The sequence below is a fragment of the Ursus americanus genome, chromosome 15, assembly GCF_024610735.1.
Source record: "Ursus americanus isolate L20-20 chromosome 15, mUrsAme1.1.p, whole genome shotgun sequence".
NCBI classification, from domain to species: Eukaryota; Metazoa; Chordata; class Mammalia; order Carnivora; family Ursidae; genus Ursus; species Ursus americanus.
This window is the reverse complement of record NC_142141.1, coordinates 15,825,735-15,851,526: the sequence shown is the minus strand read 5'-3', so window position 1 is coordinate 15,851,526 and position 25,792 is coordinate 15,825,735. Positions and strand designations below refer to the sequence as shown.

The window sequence follows — 25,792 nt, the reverse complement described above, 5'->3', positions numbered from 1 at the left end:
AATAGTCCTAATATTTAGAGTACATAATAATTTCAGCAGGTTTTCATAAGCATTTTTTTTTAAAAGTAATCTCACCCCTAGCATGGGGCTAGAATTCAGGATCCTGAGCTCAAGAGTCACACGCTCTATTATCTGAGCCAGCCAGGTGCCCCCACAAGCATTTTTATCTGATTGATAGCCTATTAAAATACAGGGTAGGATTTATTTTTTTATTAACTCTAATAGATGAGGAAACTGAGACTCAGCTGAAACAACTTCCCCAAAGAAACAGAAGTTTACTGTGGTCTTGTTCCTTCTAGAACATTCCATACCTATAGCTCCAATGAGACACATGAGGAAGAGGAGTCCAATGCAGAAGAAGATGTCTGTGTTCATGCGCCGCTCAATCTTGCTGCGTTTATACCGTGGGCCCTTGTTGTTCAGCATGGCTTTTGTCTCGTGGCCTTTGAGAGAAAATGAGGTAATAAGTCTTAACTTCTGTTTTCCTCTGGCCTGGCTCATATCCTTAGCTCTTCTCACAGGAGCTTACAATAGAAGAGAGACTTCTTCCTCTACATAAATCTTTCCTGCCTCAGGGAGATTGCTGAGCACAGCTGCAGAGGCCTCACACAATTTTTCACATGTGTTTACTGAGCATCACCTCCACACCAGACACTGTGGTACACAATGACAGAGCTAAGGTTGTACACTGCACAACTCAAGAAACACCCCTCATTCAGTTGTTGTTGTAGATTTGTAGGTTTATCATGATACGTTTCTGCAAATGTACAGTAAGCTGTCTAGAGGAAGGGCTATTTTTTTTTTTTCTAATTTGCACAAAGGCACTGTTATGGGCTAATGGTAGGATACAAGGACGAGACAGATGACTCACATTTTGGTGAAAATATTCAAGAAAACAAATAAATAATTACAGTTAGTAATAAGTCCCATGAAATAAACAATGGGCTGATAAGTAAGAGATGGTGTTACAGAACATGGTCAGGGAAGGCTTCTCAGAGGAGGTGACATATAAGGGACATCTTAAAGGAGAGAAAAGAGTTGGGAGAACATGGTTTTGGGCTTGGGCAACAGTACATGCCAAGGCCCTGTGGCAGGACAGTGCCTGAGGCCAATAGTTTTCATTCTTGTCTCTTTGCTTCAGGTGTTGGTGTTGCTTGTGTAAGAGTGGTAGGGGCCAAAAACCTCCACTCCAGCATTGGCCTTGAGCTGCTCTACACTTATCCTGGAGTTCTGCATAAAATTTTGTTCAAAGCGAGGACAACAGAATTTGAAAACTACCAATCTCATCCAATCACCCTTGTTCCAGTTGGAGACTGGGGACCAAAGAGTAGAAGGGACCTGCCCAAATGGAAAGAACCATGACATCAGAGCCATACTGAGAACCCAGGATTCTGATTCCCACTCTTTCTCCTACCAATTCATGGTACCCAGGCCACACAACTAAGAGCTGAGAGCCAAGCTGAGATTTTGTCTTTAGACAGAGCCTGTCCTTTGGGGCTGTTAAACTTAACCACCATGCTGTACTTCACAGCAAATTAAAAAAACACCACATATTTGCTGTGCAAAATTAAAGAAAACCAATATATCAACTCCAGCAGTGAATGGCTTTAATGCTCTTTAGCTGGTTGCCTTGTGGATTTAAAGTGGCAACAAAACAGTAGGAGTGAGCAAACGCTGGGCTTATTAATCAGACTCAAGTTGCTGTAGTTGTGAGGGGGGCGGGTTTCCACAGCAATGAGCACAGGCTGACTGCACTGGTGGCTTCGTGCCTTTCCCACCTGCTTCAGGCTCACGTCACGTCAGGGGTCCTCAGATCTCCCTCTTTACCCACCTGCTCCTCACCTTCTGAAATCCCTCTGTTCTTTTGATAAATGTTGGGCTCACAGGGAAGGCAGTATGGTGTAATGGTTGGAATGTGGTCTCTAGAGTCAGAGCTTGTCTCTGTAGAGACTTGACATTAGGTTATAAGGAATTAATCTCAGGAGACAAATGATCTTGGGTGAATTAATCCCTTTGTACCTCACTCAATTCCTCATCTGCAGAATGAGAGAAAAGAGTTGTGTGTGTGTGTTTGGGGCAGAAGAATGAATTAATATACACAAAGTATCTAAATTACTTCCTTACACACAGTAGGGACTCAATAGATGTTTGCTGTGAGGAGCACACACCTTTATGTTGGATCTCTTCCTTCTGGGAGGCTCACTTTGACCTTTTTGGGCCTTAGACGCTGAGGTGCTCCTGTTTTGTTTATTCATATTTTCAGAGGAGAGAATGTGACTCTAGACAAGTTGTTCTCAACCAGGGGTGATTTTACTCCCCAGGGGACATCTGGCAATGTATTGAGAAATTTTGGGTTGTCACATCCTAATGGCATCTCGAGGCCAGGGATGCTGCTAAACATTCTACAGGACAGCCCCCAACCACAAAGAACAATCTAGAACAAAATGTCAGTAGTACCAAGGTTGAGAACCCCTTGCTCTAGATAACTATACTAAAACAATTAGTGCCATTTTTGTTCACACTTTTTGAGAACCTAATATGTGCCAGGCACTGTGTTAGGCTCCTTTCACAGACAATGTTATTTGACTCTGATAACCCTACAAGGTGAGAACTATTAGACCCTTGTGTTGAAAGCTTAACCAACACACTCAGGAACATGCAGCCAGCCAGCAGATGTCACCCCCAGGCACCCTGACTCCTCACAGTCATGATTTACTCTCTCCCAAATCTGCCTCCTCATTTACCATGCTCATCACTCACTCAGAGTTTCATTTCTGATCAGGCAGAGAAGCAAACTCCAAGCCCAAGTGGGATTTTTTGCTGGGGTGGGGATTTCTTCAGAGTTTATCTTTAGTAGGTCTACCAGATAGCATTGAACTCCATTGCCAAAGACCCTTGAAAAGAGTCACCTGAACTGACAAACACAATCCCCCTCTGCCAAGTTAGGGAGAGCTAGCTAGACTGGGACATTATCTTTTTAAAAACCTGTTTTTCTTTGCCAGTTTCAAAAAGTGAATCTTCAGGTAGATTGATGTTTAAATTCTCTGCCATATCCATCAAAAGTGGGGTTCTATGAATTCCAAATCAAAGAAAATAACAAACACAATATTTCAAGATGTCCTAGCAAGTGGGACACCCAGGAAAACATAATCTGGGGTCTTCCAGGGAAGGTAGACACTCCAGGGAGACTGTTTTCTCTGCAGAGGAAGAAGTCTGCAGTTGTCGATGCAACAGCTGAAATTTATTGAGCACCAACCGAGTGCTGGGCGCTGGGTACTGGATATATAGCAGCAGTCCCAAGACGGCCTCTAAGACTACAGGTTCATTGTATAAGGGCTGCTTTTTGTTTTTTCCCCATCGGAACGCAAAATCAAAGTGGAAAGGAGAGCTAGAGCACCACAAAATGAATAAGTAATACACACATAACTGCAGAAGCAACAGCGAAAACCCAAGGAGTGCTCACCGTGTTAGACATAATCTGTTTCATGTGTTGGGTCATTTGATCTCACGAGTACATTGTGAGACTGAGCCAAATGTTCTTCCCATTTGCATAGGTGAGGAAATGGAAGCACCATTTTCACAAAAAGGTGAGTTGTTAAGTTGGGTGAGATTATTCCTCAGGCTCAAGAAAGCACTCTTCATCCTGCCTGTAGTTAGTGTCACAAACCCAGCAGAGGTGAACGAGCACGAACCCCTCTTTCTGTTCCGATGAGTGACGTTAGCTTGGAATCTAGCACGTCTCTTGCGAACCAAGTAAGCTGCTGTGATTCTAGTCTCACTTTGCTGAGCTGAGAAATGGGAAGTTTCTTGTAGCCCTCAGAACATTCCCACTGACTGAAGGTGGATTTGGAGGGGATGGGAGCAGGAGGGGAAGGGGAAGGCACAACGTAAATCAATGACCTGCATAGATGACGATGCCAACAGCCACCTCGGTGTTTCTGATGGTGCAGCCTCGAAGCAGAAGACTCTCACTGCCAAAGCCAGTCCTCGTCTGGTCAGGATGCTCCCTGGGGATGAAGAAATACCGGGAGCGGTTAGGTGGCCTCTTCACGCTGTCACTGGTTGCATCACAGAATTAGAAGTGGTGAGTGAACACGATCCCTCTCCTCCCTCTTTTTCAGAAGTGTAATGGGCATTATTAACTCGGCATCTGGTCTCCAGGTTCAAGAACAACCTTCACTGCTCCTGGGAGGCCTGGTGGGGGTTGGACCTTTAAAAGGAATTATCCATCCCTACGGAAATCATTTAGCCACCTCAAAGTCAGAGCTCTGCTGAAAAAGCATTGGCTTCAGTTTTCTCACTCAGAATGGTTTAGTGTGGGGAAGTGGCTTCTGGCCCTACAAAGATGGTGCTGTGTTGCCTCAGGCAGCGTTCCCATGCTCACTCTCACCTGGCCGCGGGGACCAGACCGCAGAGTCCGACTGTGCAGGTCTGCGGAAGCCACCAGACTGTGCCCCCCTCACACTGTGAGATGGCAAGGCTCCTCTTTTTGGGAGCTACATCTCTGACTTGCTCTCTCCTGTACCACCCTCCTCTTGCTCCATCTCTCGTGAAATAAACAGACCTCACAGGAGGGGACGGTAGCCTTCTGTGCCATGGGTGGGAGGCAGCTCCTGAAAGCCGAATAGTTTTTTCCCTGCTCTAGCCTCAGGGGCATTTGCAGTTTTCCACCTCACACCAGAAACTTCTGAGGCCAACCACCACCAGTTATTACCTGGGGTCTGGCCCTTACTGGATGCTGATGCCCTTCCTTTGGTATATTTGGGACATTTAAATTTAAATATAACTTCCCGAAAGCATTAGGGAGAACGAAAAGAATAACAATCTGAACCCTTAGGGCTTTTCTCTTTTTAGTTCTTCAATACTTCATTTTTCTAGGTCTGGTGATAATTGTTTTCCATTCACAAACTCAGTTAATCATCATGACAAGCTTGGGAAACAGGTTATGTTACCTACCCACTTTATGGACATGGAAACTGAGGCAAGTTCATAGAGCTGGGAAATGGCAGAATGGGGATTCAAGCCCACAAAGTCTGGCCCCAGAAGCTATTCTGCCACTCAATATGGCTTTTCATACCAATTATTCCTTACTGTGGTTATAAACTAAGTTTACTTGTATCATTTTATTTGACTCTTCCTACTCCTGGGAAGTTAGAAGGGTGATTATCCTTCTCATGAAAAAGAGGAAGCCCAGAGAGGGTGAGAGATTTTTCTGAGGCCGCACACCTAATACATGGGAAATCCTAGGACTCGGGGACTCAGGCCACAGACAGCAGCCGTCATGCGGTTTCACACAAGGGTTCCCAAAATAGTGCCCCATTAACTTGCACTGAATCAGAGTCCTTTCCATTTGCAATTTTTTTGACTCTAACAAGAGAATGTCTGCCAGCTGACTTGGATGAACCAAATCCACCAGCCTCGGGCACAAGGGATGGCCTCTTTGCTGGGGCAGGTGGCAAGTTCTACCTGAACAGATGTCTGCAACGAATGCTCCTCTTTGCCAGGAGCTTGGGCCCTGCGCTGCCTGTCTCTGTCTGTGCTGTCGTGCATTTTAAAATAATTTGTGTTTAAAACCCGCTATTTATCTTGTATTGTTCTTTTTTTTTTTTTTTTTAAAGATTTGATTTATTCATTTGACAGAGAGAGACAGCCAGCGAGAGAGGGAACACAAGCAGGGGGAGTGGGAGAGGAAGAAGCAGGCTCCCAGTGGAGGAGCCTGATGTGGGACTCGATCCCAGAATGCTGGGATCACGCCCTGAGCCGAAGGCAGACACTTAATGACTGTGGCACCCAGGCGCCCCTATCTTGTATTGTTCTTATCCTTTCTCCTCTCATATTGCTCCTCGGGGCATCGCATACAGGCCAGAGAAAATGTGGGTGGAGAGAAAGCACAGACGTCTGCCTTCCAAGACTACTTATGCCTTATTCCAGACCCGACTGGGCAAGAAGTGCCTTACCAAGCTGAGCTCTGTTCTGCACAACTGCAAAACATACCGGGGCTCAAGTGGAGACCTGGATTCAAGCCCTGGTATTGTCTGGTACCTACTGTACACCTTTGGGTCTATCTGGAAAGTCTTAGATCATCTGGAAAATGGGGATAACAGTCACGTCCCCATCTGGAAAATGGGGATCCTAACAGTCAGATAGAGATGATGTTCCGTTAAGTACTCTAGAAACTGTGAAAGCGCTGAATGAGGGCATGTTTCTCATTGTTACCATCACTCTTTTTTGGTCTGTCTTTGCATTAAGACCAGTGGTCTGACGTGGGAGCAGAATTACAGCCAAATTCTCAGGCCAAGCTAAAGCTGAGGCGTACGAGTGACACTGCTGACTAGAGCTCAGCCACCAGCCAACTGTGCGCCAGGTGCTGTGCTACGGGCTCTGCATGGGGTAAACTACTTAATTTGTAGAAAACACAAGTCCCACGATGTGGACCTTGTAATCTTTGTTTTACAGGTATGAAAACCAGGGACCAGAGAGGTTAATGAATTTCCTCAAGGTCACACAGCTTGTAAGTGATAAAACTTGATTTCAAACCCAGGTCTGTCAAACTCAAAAGTCCCTGTTCTTACCTGCAACACCGACCTCAGTGAAATCTTGCCTTTCCTGAATCAGAGTGTGGTCATGATTTTGATGTTATTTCACCAGAGGTTTTAAAAAAAAATTAGTAAATTTAACCCTACAAGATAATTAACTGCCACTCTGGCAAAAAAAAAAAAAAAAAAAAAGAGAGAGAGAAAAAGAATAGGAAAAATTTCCTTCCCAAAGTTATTAGGTTTCCTTAGCATTTCTTTATGGTAAAAAGAAAGACACATCCTCAAGACCCGGACGCTTATCCCTTCGGCCATTTCCAGCAAAGATGTGTCTCGCTGCGGGGGGAAATAGTTAACAGCAGTGCAGGGGCATTATACGTACTTACATATAACCCTTAAACTTGTTGAGGTGGTTGTTGGGTTTCTCACACACGATGGTGTTGCAGAAGCCTTCGGGTTCAAACTGTACGTCCTGTGAGGGAGAGAACACCAGGCGGTCATTAAGTCAGAGGGATCTAGTTTTCATAGGATCCCTAGGGGAGAGCTCATCCCTGTTAGAACCATCGCAACCAAGGCAATCCCTGCTTTGTCACATCGTGATAGCTGTAAAATGTTAGAAGAGAAGTGAAATCCTCCTTAAGAAGGAGAGAGCAGATGCACTGAAAATGCTGGAAAGTTGGAGGCACGGCAGAGGGAGGCCCCTGCCCTGCCCACAGCTCTCCGGCGGGCCTGGGTTTGAGTTTCCAGACCAGCGCCACCCGACAGAACCTATAGCAACGAGGGAAGTGTTCTGAGTCTGCGCGTCCAGTATGGAAGCTCCTCAGCGCCCGTGGCTGTTGAAATGTGGAAGTACGACCGAGAAGCTGGTTTTTAAATTTTATTTAATTTTAATTAAAGTTAAATAGCTACATGTGGCAAGTGGCTCCCACGTTGGGCAGCACAGACATAATCAAAAAAGAGACATAATCAAAAAGAGATTATAAATCACACCACCTAGAGGTAACTAGAATATTCTTGTGTATATAATACTTCTAGGGTTTAAAAAATAATATATATATATATACAATTTTAAAAATATACAAACATATACATGTATGTATGGGCACACGTACATTTATGTATTTCAAAAAATGAGATGGTGTTCATATAAATTGGAAATTTTTACGTCTTAAATTTTTTATACATCTTTATTTTTTTATTTTATTTTATTTTTTTTACGATTTTATTTATTTATTGGACAGAGAGAGAGACAGCCAGCGAGAGAGGGAACACAAGCAGGGCAAGTGGGAGAGGAAGCAGCAGGCTCATAGCGGAGGAGCCTGATGTGGGGCTTGATCCCATAACGCCGGGATCACGCCCTGAGCCAAAGGCAGACGGTTAACCGTTGTGCCACCCAGGCGCCCCTATACATCTTTATTAACACTGACACAGAAACCTACTGTATGAATGCCATAGTCATTTCCCCATTTCACTACAGTACGTTTATATCGTCTCAATTTGTTTCTGTATTATGAACATGCTGTGGAAATTGTAGCTCATAAAACACAATAAACAGCATGTATTTATTCGTTTCTGCCAGATGCTGTGATGAGACTTCATATATATTATTTATTTTTAAGCTTACAATTAATCTATGAAGTAGAAATACCAATTATCCCCTCTTTAGGGATGGAAAAACCATGGCTCAGAAGGGTAGACAGGCTGCCCATGGCCCCCCCAGGACCAGGATTTGAATCCAAGTCTGACTGGAGGGCCCCTGTCCTTCACTTGCACGGCACACTGCCCCCCAGCGAACATTCCTGCAGCGAAGTACTTCAGGCCCATGTTTGCCTTTTTCTCCATGATTTCTCTTTCGCTGGGTATCTAGGTAGATAAAATCTTATAGTCCAATGGGGGAGAGGCACAACTGGAGGCGGGGAGAACTTGCTTTCTACTCACATGGGCTAATGTTCCTTCTACCTCTTGAGCCTCAGTTTCCCATCTGTAGAATGGGGCTAACTCCACCTTCCCTGTCCATCTCATTTGTGCCCCAGAAGACAGAACCCATGAGGACAGTTTTAGCAGATGTAACATGTCATGCAGTAGAAGGAAGGAGAGCTAAAGGGGGTGAGAGATGGTGTCCTGGGTAGAGCTTTTAGCATGGGGACTGAATTTATCGCTCAAAGTTTCAAGGTACAGCTGTTCAAAGGGGCAAATTGATTAGAAGAAATGATAGCATTTTCTGGCTTCGTATAAATATACTGTCCGTTGGATCTGTGGGGGCGCCAACATAAATAAACTCTCCACTCACTTGAAATAAATTACCCGTCCAGGAGTTTCTAAAAATATGGCCCTTTTCTCTCCAGGTATCGATTCTTTCAGGGACAAACACTTGCCGAGTCCTGAGATGATGACAAATCACGCTGTAATTTGTCAGCTGCTTTCACGCCCCTGATTAAGCCGTGTGCTTCACTCAGATCCATACCACTCAGCTCACTGCAGGCTTTCTAGACCCAAGCTCATTTCAGGTATGAGTGGCAGCGGGTCTCAGAGCTAATGATCCTGCCTCAGTGCGTCCCGAGTGTCTGTTCAATCACACCTGGCAGACGCCGGCAATGTGAGGTTGGCCCCTCTTGTCCCTGTGCTGGGGCTTCCCAGGGACCTTCTTCCTCAAGTGTCCCTTGTTCTTGTTTTCTTCTGGGCACTGGCCTGGGGTCCTCTGTCCGTCTCCCTCTCTTCCTGGGGAGGTGACCTCACCCTTTCTAGCTACCTGTCCCCAGGGCTCCTTACTTCCCTCCCCAAAATGCGCTGGAAAGAGGGTCTTGCTATCTTCAAAGATAAACTCTCCGGATTGCTTGCTTTGAGGGACTTGCTGTAGCCACTCCAGGAGCTGCTAGGGAAGCCCAAGGACACGAGGGCATGGGGGGAATGCCACACCCTCTAAGGTCCTTATTTTAGCCTTGTTAGGGAGTTTCTGGTTCCCTTCTGATTCATAACAGCACAGATTTTCTTAGCTTGTGGACGAAGCCCACCTAACCAACATTTCTTTCTGACTCAGCCCTTTACCTAAAAAAACCCACTAATAAGCAAAAAAGGCCAGGGAGCCATCAGGGTCCTGGAAAAGAGAGCCCCTTCCCAGAGAGGAGTGAGTGTGTGTGTGTGTGTGTGTGTGTGTGTGTGTATTTAAATTTTTTAAGCATTTAAGAGTTTTTTTGCCACCTCCTCTATGAAGCCCACCCAAATCCCCACAGACTGTTTCACCCCAGCCAATGAGAATTTGTCCTTTCTACATGCTTCCACACCACACTGCGTATGCCTCCATTAACACTTAGGAATCTGTGCTTCTTCTACCTGACTGCCGGCTTCCTGCAGGGCATCTCCCATACCACCTTGCGGCAACAGGCACACCCTCAAGATTTGTTGAGAGATTAGTCCCGGAGAGGGTGATGTGAGGAACGTTTATAATGAAAGGTGACGGATGAGGAGATGAAGGAGGACCTCTCTGTAAAGACCGCCCAAAGCAATTAGGAAAAGCCCCAGGGAACAAATCTTAACTTTGATTCATGGGAATAGGACTGCTTCTTGTAAGGAAATTCTTTGGCTCAACTTAAAAAAAAGTAGTAAAGAACTAGATCCCAACATTCCAATGTGGGCCAGACTAGTTTCTCATTCATTCATTCATTCATTCATTCATTCATTCATTCATTCATATATTCAAACATTTATTGAATACCCATAATATGTGAGCCATGGGGGAAGTGAGAGAGAATCAGAAAGAAGGGAGAGGTTTTTGACACATATCAATTATTGCAGTCATAAAACAACTCAAAGTTCCTAGTTTAGTCCAGGTACGTCAATGTCAGTATCTATGAAAGCAAAGGAAAGTGGGCCAAGTGCTAGTGTGTAATGACTCTCTGGGGTTAAGATATCCTCACTGACCTATGGCCCAGAACCAACAAGCTGCATCCTCGAGGGCCACCGGGAAGGCCAAGGTTTAGCAAACACACTGAAATATGTTCCAGTAACAAGAACGGGCCATTTCCCCTGCACTAGCCTCAACTTTTACTTTTCTAGGCCTATTTACCACTATTCTTCATAAATGAATTTCAAGTTGATTAATAAATATGATTACATAATTGTATGAATGATGTTTTGAAATTATTTGTAGTGGGCAGCTGTTTTCTGGCTACCCACCTTCCAATCTACTCCCTTTTCATTAACAACCTTCGACTTCCTTTTGGGAAATTACCTCTCCTCCGTGGTTTGTAATCTTGATGGAGCTCTGGGTCAAGATGCCCTGCCCACTAGACGCTCCCACTGTGGGACTTTGACTTGAGTGGAATGACTCAAGGAAGAAAAAACAAACGAGATCATTAAGTAATTGCTGCTCCCAATACTCGGCCACTGCACTGAGGCTTCCTGGTTCTTGTTTCTGAGCCTGGGTTTTCAGCTTTCCTTTGATTCTGTGAGCCATGCTGTGTGCTTCTTCCCCTCCACCCCATCTGCCCCTGCATTTTTGTAAGGATGCTATTTTGCTTAAGTTAGCCAGAATCATTTCTGCTTCTTGCAAATAAAGAAGTCTAATCAAAACAGTGGCCTATTCAGTCCCATGGGTATACCTTGGCCTTTAAAAAAATAATGATTTTTATTTATTTGGTAAAATTACAGTTCACGAAATGCTGTCCTTTATTGATCTGATTTTATTCAATCTTCCCAGCTCTCCTGTGAAGTGTTCAGGGCAAGTTAGCCCCATTTTATTGGGGAGAAAATTGAGTGTTTCTTATACTAAGCAGCTTGCCCAAGATTACACAGCTCATGAGCACCCAAGTTTGTCTGATTCTAAAGGTTATACGTGGTCTTTGCTTGGCATAAACATTTAATGCTATCTTCCCACAGAAAAAACCCTCTTGGCCTTTTTCATGCTTTCTTTGCAGGTTTTCTGTATTGATAACTCCCTTAAACTTTTATTGCCAAGCTCAAGTGTCGGACCTCTTAAGGACGCATGTGTCCACCACAGACGGTAGCAATCTCTCCTTCCTCGGGACAGACACTTCTTAATATCCATGGAACTTGATCTTATGCTTGTAATTGCCAATTACCAAGCTTTTCCATGAGCCAATTGGTAGATTAGACATTGCAACTTGCTATAAATCCCAAATGTAGCAAGATGCTATCCACAGACAGCATAAAAAGAAGTCTCACACACAGTTTTCTATTTCTTTCTTTTTCTAAAAAAAAAGATTTTACTTATTTATTTAAGAGAGAGCATGAAAAAGGGGGAGGGGCAGAGTGAGAGGAAGAAGTAGACTCTCACTGAGCAAGAAGCCTGATGAAGGGCTTGATCCAGGACCCTGGGATCATGACCTGAGCTGAAGGCAGACGCTTAACTGACTGAGCCACCCAGGCACCCCAGTTTTCTAATTTCTTTAGGAGTTCTTGAGATCAGTAAATTATATATCCAAATTCATAGTACCTTTTTGTTTTATTTTCTTAAATAATGGACACTGAAAGGACAATTGCTTTCAGGTCCAAGGGCTTGGGAGTGGTGAGGTTATCAAAGATTTTTTGATAGTCACAAAGGGTCTTAATGTTTTTTATTTATTTTTTTTAAAATATTTTATTTATTTATTTGTCAGGGAAAGACAGAGAGAGAGAACAAGCAGAGGGAGCAGCAGAGGTAGAGGGAGAAGCAGACTCCCCTGCTGAGCAGGGAGCCCAATGTGGGGCCCGATCGCAGGACCCTGGGATCATGACCTGGGCTGAAGACAGATGGCTAACTGACTGAGCCATCCAGGCACCCCACAAAGGGTCTTTAAATTAAAAAAAAAAAAAAAGGTACCTATAGTCTTAAGTTCTTAGAGGATGGAAGTATGTTTTAGATCACCTTGAAACCCCTCCATAGCCATTAGGAAATATTCAAGAAAGATTCTGTTAATTGAAGAGAGAGAGAAATCAGCTAAACTCTTTCCTTAAACACGGAATGCACTTATTTTTCACTTTGAGCTTGTGAAAAAGGAGATTTGAACAGGGGATTGCCAAGCTTCTCTGCAGCTCTCCGTTTGCACATGACCCTCAGGCTAGAGGGCTAGAAAAACCAGCCCACACCAGGGAGAGGAGAACTCGCTCATCAAGTAGGCGGAGCAAGGAGGTTTCCGGAGACACAGACCACACCCCCCCAGGTGGCTACACAAGCGATATACTGAGTGCAACCTTAGGAGGACACTATTTAAAGTTTTTTTTTTTTTTTTCAAAGCTTATTCATTTGGATAATGTTAGAATAAAATGTTCTTCATGCCCTGGCTGCTGAGCCAGGTGACTAAGGTTTCCTTCCTGGCATACAAATTAAACAAGCCTCTGACTTCTGAGAATTCCATCTGAAAACTAATGACAGTTACCAGCATTCGATAACCTTTCTGCTCACGGTCAGTCAGTCGGAGTTCTTTTCAAGATAACCAGCAACAGAATGACTGGCAGTTACTTTCCTTTCGGACTCCGGGTGAGGAGATGGTCTGCATATGCAATCACCCTGGGTCTCCCTGCCTGCCCAAGAGATTCCCACTAGAGCACACAGATTGGGATGCAGGGCTGTGGGCAGGAGAGTCTAAGGATTCCTTACAGTCTCGTGTGGACTTTATTCAAGGGGACAGATATTCTGATTCTTATTCAGGGCTAGGACTAAATTTAATCTTGAAATTGTGCTATGACATTTTCTAACCCCTAAGACAGGGGTTGGGCGTGCCAAGCAAATACTGGAAAAGGAATGACTTCTTCTGTCATTCTTAGAAGCAACCAATTACTAATTATTTGTGGGATTTTTGTTAATAATTGTCTTTGTGATTCCCTGTTAGAATATATATCCTGTACGTCTCCTGTTTAAACCTGACCCCCCAGTGTACACCATGGCACCTGACACAGACGACATACTCAATCTGTGTTTGGTGAATGAATGAGTGACTGCACGATGCCTGAAATACGGACAGCTGCCCCCAAATGGACAGCGGTGTCTTCACAGACTGTTGTACAGACATTTTCCGAACACATTTTTCTAGCTGTGGATAACTGAGACAGAAGAAAATGACATGAGAGCCAATGTTTTATACTGCATGTTCTTGGCAAAAGAAGTCGCAGAGAGGAGAGTATGCATTTCAACTTGAGAAACGTTTTATTCAGTTCTTCACAAAAGATAATGATCGTAATGTGTCACCCCTGATTAACAACAACAAAATGACCTAGCACAGTATCTGGCAATAAGAGAATGTCATCGGGTATTGTTTGGATAAGTGAATTTATTGAATGAATTACGGTGAGGTAGACACAATGGTTGAGTGACAAGAGTGGTCTATGCGAGCACAGAGGAAGGAGTGATTCACTCTGGGTATATTGCAGAGGGTGTTGTGTAGGCAGAGATAGGGCAGACAGAGAAGTTAGGTGTATATAGCCCTGATGCATTATATATATATATAATATACACACACACACAATAATATATAAATATATATAAATACATACATATTTAATATATATAATATATAGTATATACATATATAATATACAGCATATATATAAATACATATTTAATATATTATATATGTGTATATATATGTATATATAATATATGCTATATATATGTATATACTATATATTATATGTATGTACTATATATTATATATATACACGTATTATATATACACACATATTATATATATACACACACACATACACATACATACACACACATATATATATATAATGGACATTTATTGCTGAGCTGCTCAGAACTCTCCTGCTCCATAGGCCAATTTCTTTTAAATAATAATATTTTTTATATATTTTTTAAATATTTTTTTATATTTTTATATTTTTATATTATGTTATAATTTTAATATAACATATTATAACATTATTATAACATTATTATAACATATTATAATTTTATTATATTATGTTAGCCACCACAGTACATCCCTGGTTTTTGATGTAAAGTTCCATGATTCATTAGTTCATAGGCCAATTTCAACCATAAAGTCGAAGTAGAAGATGCCAATCTCAGAATCCTTTCCCTCTGGCCAGAGTTAATTGGTCTAAGGGTGGGTGCACAATACCAGCCAGGCCAATCAGTCTCTGTCTTTGGGATGCCTTTCAATCTAGACATCAGGAAAGGTTCCCAATCCTTCTCTGGAGGTGAAGCTATGAGTATAGGTCTATTCGTGAGAGATGAAAGCCAAACACAGACAGAAACACAGACAAGAAATGAACATTGCACTGATGGATTCTAAATTTCTGGTTGACACTACCCTAAGGCCCAATTCACCTTATTTTCTTTCAGTAAATTCTCTTTCTGTCTAAGCTACTTTGAATCAGAGTTCAGTCACATACAGCGAAGAGTCTTGCCTAATCCTTATACTAGATTGGTATGGTTCTCCTTTGAGACATCAAATATTTCCCACGCGGGCCTGAAATACCCCCAGTTATCCCTGGTGGTTATGACTATGAAGGCCACTATTCAAATGTAAATATGTTATCATGGTGTATGGAGATAGTGGGAAGGAGGAAAACCTGAAGACATCAACTATTAACACTTCGCATGATTCTATCTTTCACATAACCTAGTAGAGCTTCCTCATAAGGCCCTGAAGGGACAAAAACAGAAAAAGACTTTTTAATAGAAGTTTGCAAATAGTATTAAACACTGGGAAAGGGAGAGGATCTCCCATGTTTGTGTGTGTTTGTGTGTGCACACGCTCATGCCCTAGAATAACTCTGGAGGAGAGGGTCACCAAAAAGAGGTCAGAGGGCTACCAAAAATAAAAGTAAGTTTTTTGTAGGGTTATTTCCATCATGGTCTAATTATTACTATTGCAAATAATTATAACCAAAACTTGTATAGTTGCAGCATTTTCATATTTGTGAAAATTATATTTATTTGAGAAATATACATGTAAAGAGATCTCAGAGTCACTTTAACAATGGGAAAAATAATCTTGTACATCCGAATTGATTTCCAGTTTTGGTGTAACACTGCATTAGTGGGGTAATCTTTGACAAGATTTAATCTTCCTGAAATTGTTTCCCATCTTAAAAATGTTACTATTTCCTTCCTTTTCTACTTCCAAGGATTGCTGTGTCAAATATCAAAGGGGGCTGTGTAGTACAGTAGGCTGTGTAGTACAGTTGCTAAGGACTTTGCCTAATGTGAGAGAAGGGTTCACATATTTCATATTGATGAGGTTGTGTAAAGACCTCTAATCCCGAATTTCAAGTATCAGCATAAATCTCGATGTATTTAATCTTTAAAAGGTCCTACTTGTGTCCATTTAAATGGCACAGAGATAATGATCAATCCAATAGCAATATGTACCTCCAATACATACTTACTGTGATTTCTTTTTTTTTTTTTAAAGATTTTATTTATTCATTCGACAGAGATAGAGACAGCCAGCGAGAGAGGGAACACAAGCAGGGGGAGTGGGAGAGGAAGAAGCAGGCTCCCAGCTGAGGAGCCTGATGTGGGGCTCGATCCCATAACGCCAGGATCACGCCCTGAGCCCAAGGCAGATGCTTAACTGCTGTGCCACCCAGGCGCCCCACTTATTGTGATTTCTAAACACTCTTTTCCATTGAAAGGGACTAGATCTATTGAAGACTATGGAGGTCATGAAAAAGAGCTCAGGAGCCAATATGAAGAAGGTCCCACTGGCTAAAAATGGGGCAATCAATAAAGATAACAACTGTACTGATTTGACACACATCAAATCTGTTTAAATCCATCAGTGCATATTGACACTAAAAAAGACAAACTCATTGGTCACCTTTGCAGGATGGTAGGGAACCAATTCATGCAACAGTGACATATACACTCCCAAACACAAACCTAACCTGAATCAGATTTAGGCACAAGCTCTAACTGGCAATTTATAGAAATATAATGAACAGGAACCATGTTTAATTGACACAACTGGGAGACAATGCAATCAGCAAATCCAGACTGTAGGAAATTTTACAGGACAAACAACCTGCTTTATTCAGCAACAAAAACTAAATATACAAGAAAAACAAAGAAAGAAAGCTAAATAGGGAACCTTTAGAGTAAACGAGAGTTAAGAAATTTACCTAGGTCTTTAGACTTACTTGGATTCTTACACAAACTGGAAAATATTGAACACTGACTTCAAACCTGACATCAAGATATTAATGCTAATATTTTAGGAATGACAGTGGTATAATTGCATGTTTTAAAAATCCTTTCCTTGAGAGATAGATATTAAAATATCTACAGGGGAAATGTTGCAACACTGACGTTTACTTCGAAATAATTTACAGAGTGAAGAGGGTGAGGCTATAGATAAAACAAGATTGGCTATGAGTTGATTATTGAAATTGGGTGATGGGCACATTAAAAATTCATCATACTATTCTCCCTACATTTGGATATACTTGAAAATTTCCATAATAAAACATTAAAATAATTCTGCCTGAGTTTAAATCCAAGCTGAGTCCACTGCTAGCAGGGGTACTTAACTGTTCTTGCCTCATTTGTCAAATGGGGATAATCAAAGTGCCTACCTCGCAGAATTATTTATGGAGAGTAGAAAGAGATAATAGGTATAAAACACTTAGGAGAGCTGCCCATGGCACACAGTATATGTTCAATCAACTTACCTATTGATATTACTTATTATATATCATGATGTACATTTTATATTGAAGGGATACTAAAAAATATGGTGTCTGCTCAATGTTTAAGCAGTGGTCAATAGGTAGAAAGGCTATCATTCTTAAGGGAAACTTGGAATAGCTTACCAGGGGCAGGTCTCATTACAAAATCCACCAGGAAAGGGGATTTTTCTCTGGTTCTCAGGGCAGGCAGGGCTGAGAGAACAGCTACCTTTTGCTTCTTTCTAGGTGTGTCATCCCTGAACTGGAAGGGTGATAAAGGACTCCCTATCCTCCTTCAAGTCTTTTGGCAAAGTGCTCTGCTGCCTAAATACGTTCAAGTCAGTGCCCACATTCACTGTAGAGGATCTGAGCTACAGTGGTTCTTCCTAACTGAGGAAATGGCTTAAAACACCAACCATTATGGAAGGCAAGTTAGTTAAAAGGGAGAGTCAGTTAAAAATCTTTAATTCGGGCAATAAACAGATAAGCACAATTATTATATCAATCAGTGATGCCCTAGGCCAGTGCTTTCAAACTTCTGTGCATGGCAGTCACCTGGGGATCTTGTTAAACTGAAGATTCAGTTGAGTTCATGGCAGGGACGGAAATTCTGCATTTCTAACAAGCTCCCAATTGACACTGAAGAGGTTAGTCCACGTATTATACTTGCCATAGTAAGCACTTGGTTGGCACTAGGAAATGATCTGACACATAATAGGATTCAGTGATTTGGATAATAGTCAGGAATATGTTTTATCTGAAATATTAATTGGAAGAATTCATTTCTGATTCTTTGCTTTGGTATTTTCCCTCTACCAAAATAAATGGCACATCTTTTCAGGTATAAATGCCTACTACTCATCTTGGAAATCCTTTTAAGGAGAGATTTCGGGTATCAGAATGCCATCAAAGAGAAAATGGTACAATTTAATTTTCTAATAATGTCCTCTGACCTGCTCAGCAGACCTTAGCATAAGCCTAATTTTGGATTCCTCCCCTTTCCTCAGCAATGGGATGTGGGAATAAATATTTCAAGAACAGATCAATAATTTTGTGAATTCAAAGATCACCCAGCATGATAAAAGTCTAAGTTGAAAAAAAAAGTTGGCCTCGTCCAAGTTGAACTCTAAGAAAAGGATTTTGAAAGCAACTCTTTGGCAATCTTGAGAATGATGTACCTTGTCACAGGAGAAAGATACTTTTGAGAAGCTCTTTTATGTTTATAATTTTACTTGTACCTAGACGGGAAAGGGGAGGATGCTTTGCCTAGGTCATTCTCTGTTACTGCTCAGCTACTGTGATCATGTGTGCTCCACAATCCAGGTTAATTCCCACCCCCCCAATTTCCATAGGAATGCTAAAATTATTGTGCTGAAAGTAGTTCTGAAAACTCAGGGTTAAAGAAAGTTTAAAAGGTCTGTTGACTGCAGATCTTCTCAGAGACCTTACTATGTTGATGTACATTGGACCTTCCAAAAGCGGTCTACAGGGCATAGGTTTCCTAGTCAGATTTGACCATGAACCTTGTTTTCTAAGAACTATCTCTTGAGATAAGCATTTGGCACACTCCACCTGGAGAAATGCTGATGTAGGGAGCTGGGACAAAGTTTGTCTTATTGACTCTGAATTAACAGAATATTCTAATCTCTCATCATCTGCAAAATGGTAGAAATGGGTGTGGTGTACAGATGGGGTGGAGAGTTTCTGGAAATCTCTGTTAGTAAAAGCCCTTTTGGCAAGGTGAAGGTCTTATAGTCACCAGGGGTTAGAGGGAAAACTAAGAAATGCCATTAATATTTCTTATTTAAGATATCAAATTTCCTAACAAACCGTATCTGTAGGTACGTATCTCAAAACCATATCTCAGAACCTTCCTTAAGACAATGGTAAAATTTGCTACTTCTATTTCTCAGAGTTTTCATCTATAAAATGAGGGTTGCACTATCCAGCTCGTAGGTGGTTGCAAGGACTAAAAGAGACAACGTATGCAAAAGCACTGGCACATGTAAGCAGCACAGAGATGGTAGTTTTGTTCTTATTAATAAAAGTGTTTTTTGTAAGTGCTTGAGGTGACACCTGCCCTTTGTTGTACAGGTCTTCGCGAAGGTGGTAAGTGGTAGGTTCATGTCAAGATCACCTGGGGGAACATTTAAAAAATATGCATGCTTGACCCCTACTCAGTCCTAGTGAGCCATAATTTAGTGATAATGGGGAAGAATGCATGTATATTTTTAAAAGTTTCTTCCTGTGGTGATTATGGTACATCTTGAACGCCTGTAATAGATTTGGAGCAAATCCCTAAATTGTGATCCTATGTCTCCTGCAGTAGTCCTGGAGTATGTTCCTTGGAAGAAAAGGTTTCTATGGTTAAATGTTTAGAGATGCTACATACTAGTCCCTGTCCCCTCTCCTTGGGGCTTATCAAAGTACCTGAGACATCCGGCAGTACTATTTGAAATATTTGAAAATTTGTAACCTATTGTCTTCTGCTTTTTGATTTTGCAACATGTATTCTTCCTGCAACTCTCATCAATGTCTGTCCAACACATTTGAGAAATGCTACAGTAAAGAGTTAGAAGGGAATTCTACCTATATTCAGAGATCTTTTAGTGCTGACATAAGGGAGAAGTAAGGTAGCAAAGAACCGCCCAAATTCTGTCTTCTCAGGGAGCTGGCTAAGCCTACTGTTTAATTTTTTATTTTAATTTAATTAATTATCTATTTACAAGATTATTTATTTGAGAGAGACAGAAAGAGAGCATGAGTGGGGAGAGGGAGAAGCAGACGCCCTGCTGAGCAGCGAGCCTGACAATGGGGCTCCATCCCAGGACCCTGAAATCATGACCTGAGCTGAAGGCAGATGCTTAACCGACTTAGCCACCCAGGTGCCCCTGGCTAAGCCTACTTTCATTCTTTCTACTGCATGCTACTTATATGTGGGAAGAATATTGAAAATGATAAATGTGTGCTTTCATGTAAGCATCATGTAAGCATCTCTGGGTAAACTCTAGGTAATAGTCAAAGGGCCAGGGAGATGAGCTACTATGAACCTTAGGAGCTGAGACTTTTGACGAACTTGCCTTTGAATCCTCCTTCCAACACTTTCTAGCTCAGTGACCTTGGACAAGTTACTTAACCTCTCTATGCTTCTTTTCCTTATGTGTATAATGGGGATAATAATAGCCCTCTCTTCCTGGGCATATGTAAGCATAAATGAGATAATCATGCAAAGCCCTCAGTAAGGATTTAGTAAAAGTGCATCATTATTATTATAACTATTATTATAGAAATGGAAAAACACACTTAAGCAAAGTAAGGGGGAGAATGAAAGAACAGAATAGAGAACACTAAAAACCTTGAAGCTCAAATAAATCTTCTTCCCTTTACAAATGAACATTTTTTTTTTTTGCAAGTCATTATGCCAAGTACCCTGTGAGATTTCAGGGTTAGAGTTTGAGAGATGTTATTAAATTGGCTGGTCTACTGCACTGGAGTGTGAATGACCCTTTCATCTTGCTCTTCTTTCCAGTCAAATCCCAAACTATCTGACTAATTAACATACAAGAAACAGCTTGGGAGCTGTTGCTAAAGACAAGAAGAGAAGTGGCTGGTTGAAACTCAACGACACAGACACAGCATGGCTGCTGGAGAGAGAGTAAAGAGGACTCAGAACCCTGTTGAAGATGTTGGGGAGGGACTGCTGAGGGGGAGGCTTGTACGCATTGTAAGCAAATACAAGTTTCAATGCTCCCAGAGCTTCGTAAAAAAATGAAGTAGAATAGAAAGTCTCAGAGCGCTTTGCATATAGTCCGGCTGAGGTGGCAATTCTACGTCTCACACACACATCCACACACGTAGGTGTGGATATGTGTGTGTGCATGTGCATAGAGTGTATTTCTTATTGTGAATTATGGTTAAAGAAACTTAAAAGCCTCTGATCTAAAGGGCAGGCCACAGGGCCCTGAGCCAAGACATAGACTGCTGTGCGTCTAGAATGGCTTTGTGAACTTTCCCCTGATTCTACCCTGCTTTTTTATAAACTCTGGGGTGATTTGGTGAATGTGGTAAGGACAAGCAAAGGAGAGAAAACTCAGACACCACACACCAGTGCAGTGACTGACTCAGGGCAGCCTGGAGACCAATGGAAAGACTGAACCTGTGAAAGAACAAGAAAAAACAGATGGCAGCAATATGGTCATGGTGGTTTCCATGCCCAGGATAAATACCACTGAGTTAGCAGTAACAGACCATTTATTGTGGGCCTACTATGCACCAAACCCTATATTTTTTTCCCTTTCTTTATCTCCTTTGAATCTAACAGCAGAACTAGGGGAGAACTACATAGGAGATGAGAGATCAGACTTCTGGGGACTGAATCAATCATACCAAAGAGATTTTTCGAGATCTGCTCATCAGGTGCTTGGAGAGAGGCAAAGTGAGGTATGACAAGTTGTCTTCTCTCAAGAAGTTTCAATCCAGATAACTCTAGCTCACGAGAATCTCTGAGGAGTGAAGCACTTGCCTTCTTTCTGCTAAAGCCTCTGACTTATCTAATTTCTCTCCTGCCAAAGGCTGGCAGAGTGAAGAAACTGATAGATTTTTATTCTTTTCCATGGACAGAAGAAGGTTCTAGATTGAAAATCAACCCTTTTAAGAGAATTTTAATTGAAAATTGGACTATCACACCCAGTTTCAATTTATCAACACATAATTGCCTCTGAACACCACTGACATTTACTGCCCGCTATTTGCTGGTCTCTCTTACTATGTGTCTGCTTTCATGCTAAATAATTCCTATACATGTCCTTTAGTCTTCAGAAGCACCCTAATAGAGAAGGTACTGTTTTCGTACCCATTTTCCAGATAAGGGAATAAAGAGGTGAGAGAGTAGTACTTGCCTGAGGTGAGAATACTAACAAATGGTGGGGTTGGAATTTGAGTTCAGTTCTGTCAGCCTCCAGAGCCTGGACTCTTAACCACCAAACAGTAATGACTTCCCTATGATGTCCATGGTACCATACATGTAAGTGTGGGAGTTAACTAAAAGTGCTGATGATCATTCCCTGCTTCTCAACGAGGGAAGATAAGATGTACACAAATGGAAAAGTAGTTAACAATACCTTCCTGCGGCATATGCTGGAGTGAAAGTAGTACTGGAGAAGATTCAGGGAGGGAGAGGTTGAGCGAGTGGAGTTGGGCAGGATGCACAGAGACTTCATAAGCACGGAAAAGTGGGTTAGTCCTAAGGGTAACTGAACAGATACTAGACTCCTTGGTTTAGAGCAGAGACCACACTTTCCTTAATAGAATGGAACCCCATTTAGGAATTCTGAGGCTTTCAGCAAATCGTTTAACGTTCCTAAGCCTGTCTCTCCATCTGTGGTAAGGGGATAATGCCCATCAAGAGGCTTACTGGGAAGATTAAATATACCTAAGTGCTTGGCAAAAGGAGGCATCCCTTACTCTCTCCTCTAGCTACCAGATTAAGTTCAATTTTCCAGTAGAGTTGGCTTGCTTCTTCACCTTTGACCTCACCTTTGAAGATCTTAGAAAGAGACTTACCTGCTGTGAGAAGCCCTTCACGACACGTCTTTGTTTGAGGTTTGTCTCTCCATCCAGGTTGGCAGTTTCCAGGTGGCAGATCCCACTGGGGTCTGAGGAGAAGAGGAGGAGTATGTCGGCTGGGATGATCTCGTTGCATTTCATTTGGATGAAGTCTCCCACACGCACATCCTTCCAGCACTTCTGCACGTAGCTCCGCTCTTTTCTTGGGTGGGGAAACAACAGTGAGTTTGAAGGTTCTCTCGAAAATTAATAAACAAATGGAGGAAGGTCCCACCTGTGCCTAAATATCCCCCAAGCCACCCGTCACAAGATTGTCTGGTGTTCTACCTTGCCCCAAATGACCACCATCACAACTCTCTCGAAAATCTAACCATGGCCGGTAGACTCCCACTAGTAGAAGATCTGTTCTCATAATCATTTAGAGTTTTGATTGACTGTTGGCTGTAGACTAGACACTGTGCTCAGCCTTGCTTCCTAGCAGAGGAAAAAAAAATTAAAGGAGGTGACTACATGGTCATATTACTAGTACTCTTCATATACATCATCTTCCAGAATAGCCAGTTATCACTGTAGAAAGCAGAGTTGCAAGGACAGATTGTTTAGGAAAGATTGTTTCTGATTAGGACAGGAAAGTGGCAGTAGGAAAGTGAGGATATAAATCATGGCGTAGGAAGATCTGGGTTGGTGCTGAAACAGAAAACTCTGGGCAGTCAGGGAATTAGAAAGACAGCACCAGGAAGTTTGACAGGATGGGATCCATGGTGATCATGGAATCAGAGAGCTAAAGAAATCTCAGGAAATTATGAACTTTCTCTTCCCACCCAATTTATCAAGCTCAGATATAACAGTGGCCCCAATAATCACAAATGTAGCATTTCTACTGTGCCAAGCACTAGTGATAGTTAATATGAGTGGTAGTTAATTTGCATAATAGCCCACTGGAATGGATATTGTTAGACCCAGTTCACAAATGAGGAAATTGAGGGTCCAAGAAAAAATTTCCCAAGGTCTTATAAAAACATCTGAAACCTGAGCCTAGGTCCAACTAGACACCCAACCCCACAGTTTTCACTGCTTGGAGATCCTACCTTCTCAAAAGTATTCCCCTCTCTCCTCAGGTCTCAGGTGGTATGGCAGCCTCAGCTTTTGCACCATCAGCAAAAGGACTCCCTACTACCCAAGGCAAGACATTCCATTCCAAGAAGCTCTCATCTTAGAAAGTTTTCCTTCTACTTAGCCAAATATTGAACTAGTTCTGCTCTCCTGGGAAATCTGATCTATTCCACCTTCTACCGTTTTGTGAATATTTAAAGGCATTCATCAGGTATTCCCAGAAGACTTTTGGACTTGCCAAGTCAAATTTCACTTTCCAAGTGCCCTTCATTACTCTTATATGACAGTTTCAAGACCTGTCCTAAAGGTGTGAGCTGTTTTGTCTAAGGCTGTATTTGGAAATGTTCCTCTTTAAATATGGGATTTGGAACCAAACCAATACTCTACATGTGGTCTTTTCAACTGAGCCCAGCTGGCTTGCAGCTGGATGCCTCTGAGTCCAGCCAGGCTCTCCTTTGCTGTTTTTCTCCACTGGTGCTGAGCCCCTCTGGGCATGTAAATGCTTCTCTTTCTTTTGGAATCTGGGCACCCCTGCCATGAAAAGACTACTCTTTCACAGAGAAAGAGATGTGACTGGAATTTCGCTTTTCTCTTTTGACTTCATAAAAGTCCCTGAGGAGGATAAGGGTTTGAGGTCTTCTTTCCTTCTTTGGTGTCCTCTGGAGAACCCCAAACAAGCCCTCCTAAGACTCCATTGCTCTTGGCATAAAGGATCCATGTGGAGGACTCCCCTAATCCCTAAAATGAGTGTGCTTTCATCTGGAAGGCCAACCAAGGGAAGGTCTGAGTCTATAACATAATTAGGAACGTTAGTATTGGGGAGCACCTTACCACGCTAAAGACCCACAGAATACTGTAGAAGTTCCTGTGGCTTCCAAAGCACAGCAAGGTAGCACTGGTATAATCACTCCATGGGCAATATTATCCAAATGACTAATGAGACCACTTTTGAGGATGTGGGGGGCAACACATCTGTAGCATTTTAGTAATAGTGCTTCTTTCCATGGAAAGACATTTGACAGGTTTCTAAACACTTTTTGATTCCATAAGCTTATTTTATCACTTATTTTTCCTGTAAAGAATAGGGACAGTACCCGCCCTATTTTTTTCTCAGTGGCATTTCAGAAATATACTTGTTTGTTTATTGATGTATTTAGGGTGGCTACTCCTCCATCAGGAATGTGAATATTACTGTCAAATAATTCATGGTCTTTCTGCTGATTCAGGGAAGGATTTGTTTTTTCTTCAGAGTAGCCCTGAGAGCACTTGTTAAATGTTCCTGTATAAGGCTACTTGAAAGAACTGGAATGGTGCATACTCTCCATGGGAGAAGGAATTCACAGGTCAATGAAAGACTGGCTTTCTCTATTGCTTTTGTTGTTGTTGTTCTTTTTGAGTGGGTGCTTAAAACAAAACAAGAAATTCCTAAATGTTACAGCAAAATTGCTCCAAGGAATAAAGGATTATCTCTCAATTTGTCTGTATTCTTCTCCACCTCCTGGCTTTGACTTCTGGGTCCTATCAGATAATGCCTTTGGGGATGGTGAGTATCAGCTGATTGCTATAATCTCAGCATTCTGCCTGGTATATGAGATTGAGTTTAGTGAAAATGTCTTTGACTCTGAGCAATATTCTGATTGCCATCACTTCCAGAGCACACTGGTTCAGATTTGCAAATGCTAGTTGGGACTGCTGCATACATAGGCATATCAGAGGTAAGGCTAACAAACCTTCATCTGTGAACACTGAATCTCATTCTTCCCCCTTCTTTTTTTCATTTCTAAATAAAAAGATTTTATTTATTTATTTGACAGAGAGAGAGAGAGAGAGAGCGAGCGCACAAGCAGGGACAGCAGCAGCAGCGAGAGAGAGGGAGAAGCAGGCTCTCCAATGAGCAAGGAGCCCAATGTGGGGCTTGGTCCCAGGACCCTGGGATCATGACCTGA

General features: G+C 42.1%; 1 protein-coding gene across 1 annotated transcript in view; it reads right to left on the bottom strand.

Annotated features, from left to right (window-relative positions):
• The window catches only part of ATP10B (ATPase phospholipid transporting 10B (putative)), a 112,384-nt gene that overhangs the window by 70,710 nt on the left and 15,882 nt on the right, over positions 1 to 25,792 (bottom strand). Inside the window, exons 3-6 of the mRNA XM_045792041.2 lie at positions 22,731 to 22,935; positions 6,920 to 7,005; positions 3,901 to 4,007; positions 312 to 443 (exon numbers count right to left, since the gene is read on the bottom strand). Of these exons, the coding sequence (XP_045647997.2) occupies positions 312 to 443; positions 3,901 to 4,007; positions 6,920 to 7,005; positions 22,731 to 22,935 (530 nt within the window). The remainder of the gene's footprint in view (positions 1 to 311; positions 444 to 3,900; positions 4,008 to 6,919; positions 7,006 to 22,730; positions 22,936 to 25,792) is intronic.